The 10,113-nt window shown below is 36.4% G+C and overlaps 1 protein-coding gene across 1 annotated transcript; it reads left to right on the top strand.

Annotated features, from left to right (window-relative positions):
• Positions 1 to 3,126: 3,126 nt before the first annotated feature.
• On the top strand, positions 3,127 to 4,644 carry LOC129248104 (galectin-4-like). The gene is made up of 3 exons (XM_054887539.1): positions 3,127 to 3,296; positions 3,349 to 3,467; positions 3,538 to 4,644. Exons 1-3 carry the CDS (start codon positions 3,255 to 3,257, stop codon positions 4,592 to 4,594), a joined length of 1,218 nt encoding a protein of 405 aa, XP_054743514.1. The 5' UTR covers positions 3,127 to 3,254; the 3' UTR covers positions 4,595 to 4,644.
• Positions 4,645 to 10,113: the final 5,469 nt, after the last annotated feature.

The following is a 10,113-nucleotide window of genomic DNA, read 5'->3' as shown; positions in this document are numbered from 1 at the left end:
GAAAAAAATAACACAATTTCACGTCGTTGCCGTCTGAACAACGACTGATTGGGCGAGTGTGTGAATATGAGTGAAATGATTGTGCAGAACTCGACTGCCGAATCTCCCAAGTGACGTGCCAGTCAAAGTTTCTCTCACAATTTTGTTTTTCACCATAGTTATTGGTCAACCCTGGTAAATCTATCATCCTTGATTTTTACCCATGGACCGCCAAAGAGAAGTAGGTGGGATATTGAATTGTTGTGAAAAATAACGGGTTTACTAGTATCTCATATGACTGGAAGGTCACAAAAAAGAGCTAAGGAAATCAATTGCTAAGTAGCTCCCCTCCACCAGTATTCACCAAATTTGTTCCCTAGCGTCTTCCATCTGTTTCCAGATCTAAAAAAATCATGTGTGGAAAGCGTTTTTCTTCAAAAGATGAGGTCGTAACGGCTGTGGGTGTGCATTTTGCAGCCCTTCCAGATCCTCACTCCAGGAATGGAATTCATAAATTCGAATCTCGTTGGAAAAAGTGTATTGTTGTTCAGTTCAAGGAGACTTTACTGAATAATAAAGTTTATTTGAAACCATAAAATTGTGTTTTTCTTATGGAACCGCAAGACTTATCGGACAACCTAGTATAAAGCACTTGATAACACGGGAATAATTATGTTAAAAATTTAAAACATTAAGTAACATTCATAAAATAACATAAAAAATTGTTCTCTGCTTTACATCGACTTTTTTCCAACTTTTTTCTACAGGATCCGGTACTGGAAGTATTTCCAATTAAAAAGGCCACATATTTAGTTTAAAAAATTACTTTTATTTAAGGGGGTGGTCGGGTTTAGCGCTAAAAAAAAAACACTTTTTTTTTGAATTTTTTACAGAAATATGGCTTAAGATACTTTAATAAAATCAGTTGCATGTTATTGTACATCTTTTCAATAAGTTTTTAAAAAATATTAATAATAAAATATTGACAAATAAGCCCATGACAGAGTTTTTTTGGAGATATGTTTTTCGAAAGGTGCTCTGCGGTGCCAATCGACATTCGTCGTAGAATCATCTGAAACTAAAAAAGTCGAATTTTTCAGTTAAAGTATGACGTAATGCTCCCCCCTACATTAATAAATTTTTTTTTTTTTCATTTTTGTAGTTTTGGTGGCAAAAAAACGTAAAACGAGCATTTTTGGCGAAAAATTTCGCCATATTTGTAAGTGAAAAACAACCTTAAAAAAAAAAAAAAATAAAAAAAAACAGTGTAGGGGGGAGGTATTTTTGATTTAGAAAACGTGTGCCAAATTTGAAAAGAATCGGTTGAATAGTTTCGGAGTTGTGATTGGCACCGACTTTTAAGAAGTCGTTTCGGAAAAAACGCGTTTGAAAAAATGACTCTGAGAAATTATCGATGCTCCGCATTCGAGGTAGAGTGCCTACAAAGGCTATAACTTTGAGAGTTCTGCTCCGATCCACTTAAAATTTTGACACAACATTCTTGAAATGATTTACTATAAGATGAGTGAAGAAAAAAAATTTCGATTTTGTGACCCTACCCCCCCCTTAATTCAAAGTAAAAATGTGTGAAAATAATACAAAATTAAGAATCAGTTTACTTTTGCTCGATATGACCACCTTTTGCCTTGACTATGCCCTTGAGACGGTCCAGAGACGAAGCGCAAGCTGCCCGAATGTGACTTGCAGGTATATTGGACAATGGATTTTTTTAGTGCCTCGAGACTGGTGAGTCTTTTAGTTCGGACCTTGCTCTCCAAAATGACCCAAAGAGAATAATCCATCGGATTCGCGTCTGGTGAATTTGGCAGCCATTGTGTGGACGTTATGAAGTTCGCAACGTTGTTTTTTAGCCATTCTTGGATCATTCGAACTGCATAACATGGTGCCGAGTCCTGTTGAAACATCCATGGTCTTCCACCGAAATGTTTGTCTGCCCACGACTTCAAAGCAATCTCCAGTATACTTTTCCGATAATATTTCGCATTTACCTTGATGACTCCCTCGCTTTCTTGAGTCTGACTTCTTGCTGTTTTGGTGTAAGATCATGCGCCTTTTGGATCTCGCAAAGCGCGACTTTGAGGTCATTTTTCAGTATGCGGCGGATGCTACGGTCAGATATTTTCAGTTCTTTCGCCATTTGACTGGCACTTCGTCGGGGATTTCGCTCAAGTCGCTTCTTCACTTTTCGAACCATTTCACGTGACGTTGCAGTCTTTAGATGACCACCTCTATGACGTTTCACGATGCAACAGTATCATTGTAACGAGTAATGGTGCGATAAACAAAAACTTTATTTACTTTAAGGTGCTCGAGCTCACGAGCAATCACTGGTTGTGATATTCCACCCAAATATAAAGCAATCTGACTTTTACGTTTGAAATTCATTACTGATTTTTTTTTCGCGTTTACTCTCGACAAAATGCTTCCGCGCGCTTGTAAGCAATACTCGGGACTGTCATTTAGCCAACTAACAGACAGTTCATGCCCGTTACACTTTGAGTGTCGGACCCTGTACCTTTCCAGAAATTTCCAGAAAGCAGATACTCGTAAAACTCTCTTTTTCTTGCTTCCAAATTGCATCCGAAATCAGTTTCAAACTTTATTTATATATATAATTGGCGCTTACACCCTTTTTGGGTGTTTTCCTCCTCCTATTTGTGGTGCGCGTCTTGATGTTGTTTCACAAATGGAGAGACCTATAGTTTTAAGCCGACTCCGAAGGGCAGATATTTGTTTATGAGGAGCTTTTTCATGGCAAAGATACACTGGGAGGTTTCTATTGTCTGCCGCGGGGCGACCGCCATTAGAAACAACTTTTTCTTTGTTTTTCGTCTTTCACAGAAATTCGAACCTACATTCTCTCTACGCAACTACGGCTACGCAGCAACTCATTCGGCGGTCAAACTTTACACAACCATTCATTATTGAATCTTGGACCCAATTTAAAAATTTCAATTATGTTCCTAAACGAAATTCAAATGCGAAGCCAATAATTATGTTAAGAAATATATTTTGAGTCCACTTCTACGAAGTTTCATTACATTTTCAAACTCGATTTCCTAAACTCATTACCAAATTTTTGGCATTTCCACATTTCATGACTTTTTCTCTTATTCTATACTTTACTTTATTTAAAATGTGTTTTATTTTGAAATCAATATTTAAACAAATGTTTTTCATTAAACTCAACATTTTGACATGCAACAGGACAATCTACCTACTTTGCTGCCGTTCAGAAATCTGATGGTGATAAAATGGGAAATTCACAACGTCATACGAAACGGTCTCTTGTTGATGTAAACACTTTTTCACGCCATTTCCCAAAACTAATCATGCTTTCACTCCTAGTGGCGCGAAGATTACATATTGGAAAATGCAAAAGTTGTATACGAAAACAAGGAACTGGGAGTGCTCAAAGAGGGTGTTTGCTTCAATGTAACCGGCCATATTTTGTTAACCTGCGAACGGTAGGTGCACAAAAATGGAATTTAACAATGAGCGATTTACTACATTACATGTATGGCTATGATTCCGCAGCTTCTCCATCAATTTTTTAGTGGACAATGAGGCGGCTGATATCGCGCTTTCTCTGAATGTGCGACTGCCGCATAATTTTATCGTGCGCAACAGTAGAGTAAAAAATCGTTGGCTTGCCGAACAGAGTGCGTCATCATTGCCTTTCTCACTGCGTCGTGGCCAAGATTTCATTATACAAGTTCTCATAACAGAGAGCGCATTTCTAATCTCTGTGAATGGGCTCCACTACGCCGTATATTTGCATTGTATGCCATACACTTTGATCACCTCCTTGGCTGTGAAGGGCGACGTGAAAGATGTAAAAATGAACCATGCGCTGGTCTCGTTCTATCCCGACCGATTTGGGGTGATAAACACTGTGACAATAATCCATAAAAGAGGTGGTAGTCCAAAAAAATTAGCAAAGTCAATATACGAGGAGGAAACAGCAAAAAAGCTCAGATGGAGTCCCAGTATTGCACTTAGAGCGGTTAAGTGGCAACACGAAGTATCGCCACCGTATGTGGCTAGACTGCCCAAGAATATCATGAGCCAAGGTAGGTTTCTTAAGATCGAGGGACGTGTCAAATTGTTGCCCACATCGTTCTATATAAGCTTGCAAAAGAGTGTCTATTTTTGGCCACATCCAATCGTAGCCTTCCATCTTGGCGCGCGCTTCTCTAACAAAGCTCAGTACATATCAAAGGCTACAATTATGCGCCGTGCGTGGTACGATGGTAAATGGTCGCCAAAAGAATGCACAGATATTGATACGGAATTTCTGCCTGGTAAAATTTTTCGTCTGGCTATTATTTGTGAGGAAGATGCGTACGAGGTGTACTTAAATGGCAAGTATCTGCTTGAGTTCAAGTACCACATGACACCCGAGGTGGTGGACACTTTGTACATACGTGGTGATATCAAATTACTGTTCGTGTCACTACACAGAATTTCTGAAGACGAGGCCAGCATCTTGGAATACTTTACTGGCAAGCGAGAAAGTTTCGTGCAACGCCGCTTTTCAAATGGCGATAATTCTGATTCGACGGCGACAAATAGTTACATGAGTTTTGAGTAGATTGCACTTTTATGAAATGAAAAAATGTATTTCAGTCCTAAGTAAGAATTGTATAATATAGCCACATAGCCTACGTCACAATTGAATTTTGCGCATCAAGTTCGGTAATCGAGCGTGTCAACGGTCTCGGCGATGTCAATTGACCATCGAGGAGCTGGGATCTGACGTCAAACAAACAAGAAACCGTCACCAAGGTCTTGGAAAACTGGGAAGTAGTATAATAGGAATGTTTACGCTTTCGAACAAAATGAATATATACTGAAAAAAAAGTTAATTAAATTAAAAAAAAAAATTAAAAAAAACATTTTACTAAATTAAAAATGTTTATAAAATTTAAAAAAATAACATTTTTTTCAGTATATTCTTATTTTATTGGAATAATTTGTTTTTTAATTTTTATTAAATTTTATTTAAAATAATAATATACTGTATATATATTACATATACATATTATGTACATATTATTGAATTAAAAAAAACAAAAAAAAAACAAAAAAAAAAACAAAAATTATAATATTAACAAATGAAAAATTAAAAATATATATAAAAAAAATAAAAAAAGAATTAAAAAAGTAAGTTTAAATTGTTTTTTAATTTAAAATTTTAATTCAATGTAATTTCAAATTGTTTTAAATTTAATTAAGTGTAATTTTAATAAAAAAAAAATGTTTTTTACTTTTTTCTTGAAATTTTCCATTGTACAGGGTGATCGGTGTAATGATTTCTTTTTAAAATTAAACAAATCTAATCAAAATTAAAAAAAAATGTAGAATAAAATAAAAGAAATGTTTTTTTTTTGTATTTTAAAATATTAATTAAAAATTGTTTTTTTTCATTTAAAATTTTTTTTAGTTACATGTTTTTTAATTTAAAATTTTAATTAACATTTGTTTTTTTTCATTTAAAATATTAATTAATTTTCTATTAATTTAAAATTTTAATTTAAAAAATAATAATGAAAAAAAATATATTTTTTTTATATAACAATTTTAAATACATTTTTTTTATTTAAAAGTTTATATTTAACTTAAAATTTTAATTAAAAAAATAAATAAAAAATTATGAAAAAAATTTATATTTTATATTATATATATATATATATTTATTTTATAAATAATTTTTTTTTTATTTAAAATTTTAAATATTTTTTATTATTCAAAGTTTTGATAAAAAATAAATACAAAATAATGAAAAAAACAATGTTATTATTATTTTATATTAAAATTTTAAATACATTTTTCTTATTTAAACTGTTTTTATATAAAATTTTTATTAACATTTGTTTGTTTTTACTTTACATTTATATTAATTTTTTTTTTTTTTAAATTGTAATTAAAAAATAAATAAAAAATAATAAAAAAATTATACTTATTATTATTTTATATTAAAATTTTAAATAAATTTGTTTTGTTTTATTTAACAAACATTTTTTCAATATATTATTATTTTATTCGAATTCTGTTTTAGTTGTTATTAATTTTTTTATTTTTAAAAGTAAAACACTACATCGATCACCCTGTACAATGGAAAATTCGAACTCAAGTGTTAGCTGGGGCAAGGCTTGAGGCTAGATGCGGTGCCCATATAGAAAACATCCCTGCATAAAGTAAATTACTTACTTACTTATATTCTGCTGACATTCAAATTCTGAAATTGAAATTAGCAAATCTCAAGTTTAACGCTAAGATACATTTTTACCCCGCTATTAACAGGCAAACAAGCAAATAAATTGAACTTCAATGAAATGTTTTAGATTTAATAGACGCAGCCTTTCCCAGACATGCCTTCTCATAGTTTGCAACACTTCGAATCACTCGAAAGTGCTTCATTAATAATGATAAAGCAATTGCCACTACATTTGTAATCGCATTAATTTGCGTCATCAGCAAACAGACCTTCGTTTCAATGCCAATACAAGACCCAATGAATAAATGCGTCTCTCCACATTCTGATCAAAAGACATAGACTAGAAGTTGGAGAATTTCACACTCAACACAAAGGGCTATTGGCCATCAGTTGCACTTGAATGTGTCGTTGCATTTAAACGCCTCCGCACTTCCCGCAGACGAGATAAGCTAAGAGCTGAAAGTGGTTAATGCGATAAGGAAATTACAAGGAACACTTGTTTATTTCTAAACACTAATTGTACACATACATACATGCATGCATGCCCACATACATATGTACATATCAAATGTTACAGAAATAATTTTGCTCGCTACACAGCCTGCATTCTATGGATTGAATCTTTTGGAGCAACTTGCATAGGTCACAACAGCAGGAGTAGTGGATGCGAGCTGCATATCCATTGTACTTCATATATACATACATAAAGACATACATACATAAATGCGTACATGTGCACGCTTATTTGCGTTTGCAGTTCCCAAGTGACTGTGCCATCACTACTGGAATTCCAGTTGCTCTTTGGAGCATCGCTGCGCTAAATATTTTAATGTGCGTCTCAATCATTTTTGTGCACGGGTGTTCTGGTTTCTGTCACACTCCTTATCGCACTCGTTTGCATAAACATTTGACGCGTCGTTAAAGGGATCGGCAATTAAATTCGGAGGGGCGTACCAAAACATGACTTCGATACTTTGAAGGCATTCAATGCATAGAAGGCAGTTCGAATATCAATTTCACATAATTACGCTGATGTTCTGATGTGAAGTATGGAAATGTTTGATTTTCACACCCGCTCGTGCGTTAGCCACTGCAGCCAAGCAAGTAGGTGAAGTTCTGCTTTCTTTAGGGAGAGCTTTGAAGCTAGAAGCACTAAGAGTTAGGGGCTTTGTAGGCCAAATTGCTAAGGTTATGGGAAAGACTTTGCTCTAAACTTCATTCAAATTTAATTTTCGAAGTGCATTAGTACAGCTGTGTTCAAAATAATAGGAGCGTAACTATTATATATAATAGCGCACTGCAACACGCTCTCCCCATTCTGTGGAGCCTCTTGTGTAATATTACCAGATTTCCATCAATATTATCTCATTAGTTTTAGATAATTGGAATTTAGCAGCAGGGCCATATATTGGTTCATACTAAAGCAAGTAAACTTAGAAGTAAATGGCAAAAAAAAACATCTTTGATGTGGCTGTTGAAACATTGGAACTAGCGATCTACTCTTTTCCGATTTTGATCGTTCCAAAAATTTCGGGCTCTCGTTATTACAATCCCGCAAACCCGAGATTATTCCCGAAATTCTTCTTTTTCTTGATTGGCGCGATAATCACTTACGAGATATTGGCCGAGTTTAACAAAGCGCGCCAGTCCTTTCTTTCTCGTGCTAACCGGCGCCAGTTGGAAACACCGTGTGAAGCCAAGTCCTTCTCCACCTGAAGTTTCCAACGCAGAGGAGGCCTATCTCTTCCTCTGCTACCACCAGCTGGTATCACATCGAATACTTTACTACGTTTTTATCTATTCGGACGACATGGATCTTTTTTCGCTGCGCTGTGTCTTCAAAAATTTTGCTTTTGCGTGCATATTCCTGTTGAAATAACTTAGTTATTTCCAAAAATGCCGATCCAAAAAAAAGGAGGAAAAGTTTGCCGACTCCATTTTAATCGGAATAAAATCTATGTTAAAGAGCTTAAGATTCAAATGATGAAGTCATTTATATGCATAGACATGTATTGATTTAAGGCTTACACTTCGACCTCACGGTCTTTTGTGCTTTCTACTCATTACAGTACCTCATCCAGTTCTAGTACCCTTATTAAACTCAAGATAGAGCTAGGTTGGTTCGAGCGCGGTGCCTTTTTTCTGACTGCAATTGGCCGAGATATCTCAAGCTCCAACTCGGGTCCTATAAATAACCAGGCTGCAGGCCCTTTTTCCATTGCGTTCGCTACTTCCCTCTCAGTTATAGCCCAGTCAGAGCAGATGGATTGTTTAAGGCCGGCGGCAATGGCCTGATTGGGTGTATGCATCAGCTTATGAGTTAAATATGGCTAGGAGGAAGCATGCCCAATAATTGAACTCTCACTGTCTTTTGTCCTGTATTGTAGAAAGGCTATCCTACTATAGGGGGATCAGTCTTATCGCCATCTCATTTAACGTTCTGTCGAGCGTATTGTGTGAAAGAATAAAACCATGTGCAATCGCGCTAATTAGACCTTAACAGTGTGGTTTTAGACCTGGAAAGTCCACCATCGACCAGTTCTTCACACTACGTAAAATTCTGGAAAAAACGTTTGAAAAAGATAACAACATAACTCATCATCTCTTTGTTGATTTTTAGGCTGCTTTCGATAGTCCGCTAAGGGATCACCTACTATATGCGCCACATTGTCTGAGTTCGGTATTCCCGCAAAACTGATTCGATTTTTCAAACTGACATTGACCAAGACGTCCAGCTCCGTCAAAGTAGAAAAAGGCCTCTCCGAACCTTTCAATATCGAGCGAGGTTTTAGAGAAGGCGATCCACTATCGTGCGACCATTTCAATTTCTGCTGGAAGGGGTATTGCGGAGAGCCGATGTTGAAATGACACTATTTTCACAAAAATTATCCAGCTCCTTGCAAATGCTGCTGACATTGACATCATAGGGAACTGCAAGCGAGATGTTACCCAGCATTTTCCGCTATCGAAAGAGAGTCAACTAGAGTGGGTCTGACGGTTAACGAGGTAGACGAAGTATATGCTGTCCACCTTTAAAACTATCGAGGAATTTATATATCTTGGCACCGCCGTCACAACAAAAAACGATGTCAGCCTGAAGATAAACCGACGAGTCACGCTTGCAAATAAGTGTTACTACTCGTATGGACCCAGTACAGTCTCTCACGCCCGACAAAACTAACACTCTAAGACGCTCCTCTCACCTGTACCACTCTATGGCGCTGGGTTGTGTCGCAAACTGATACAACCGCTCGTGAGATATTCGGAAAATCTTCGGTCCTCTTCGTGTTGGTGATAACTACTGCCGCTGAATGAACCATGCGCTGTATGAGCTCAACGACGATGTGAGCATACATAAGCGCGTTAATATTCAGAGTTTGCCTTGGCTGGGCCACGTCGAGAGTATGGATGCAGAAGAAGTTGTTCAAATGGCAAGTTAGAGGACAACGACGTAAGGAAAGACCATGCATCTAATAAATAAAAGGGCTAACTCGAAGGAAACCTATCATAATTTGGTGTAACAAATTGGAAAAGGCGCGCGCAAAGCAGAGACGCCTGGCGAGATTTGTTGCCGTCGGCAGGGCCGTAGAGTGGGCCCCGGTGGAAAATTGTAAATGCGGGCCCTTTCCAATTATATCTAGTTCATATAAATACGAATAATCTCGAATCCGGGCCCCTCTGAGGACTCCGGGCCGAGGGTAAAAAGTCCCCGATTCCCCCCTCTCGTCACTCCTGGCCGTCGGCTTTAATCCGATAAGGGGTTGTGATCCTTGATTAGGTCATATAAGTAAGTAATCTATATAGAATATCAGAACATTCTCAGCTTTACTATTCTGTAGCATCTAAAGCTCGAATTATCTTTCGTTATCGCACCGTGCTTCAATTCGCCGATA

This window comes from Anastrepha obliqua, chromosome 5 (genome assembly GCF_027943255.1).
Source record: "Anastrepha obliqua isolate idAnaObli1 chromosome 5, idAnaObli1_1.0, whole genome shotgun sequence".
NCBI lineage: Eukaryota > Metazoa > Arthropoda > Insecta > Diptera > Tephritidae > Anastrepha > Anastrepha obliqua.
This window is presented reverse-complemented; position numbering and strand designations above follow the sequence as displayed.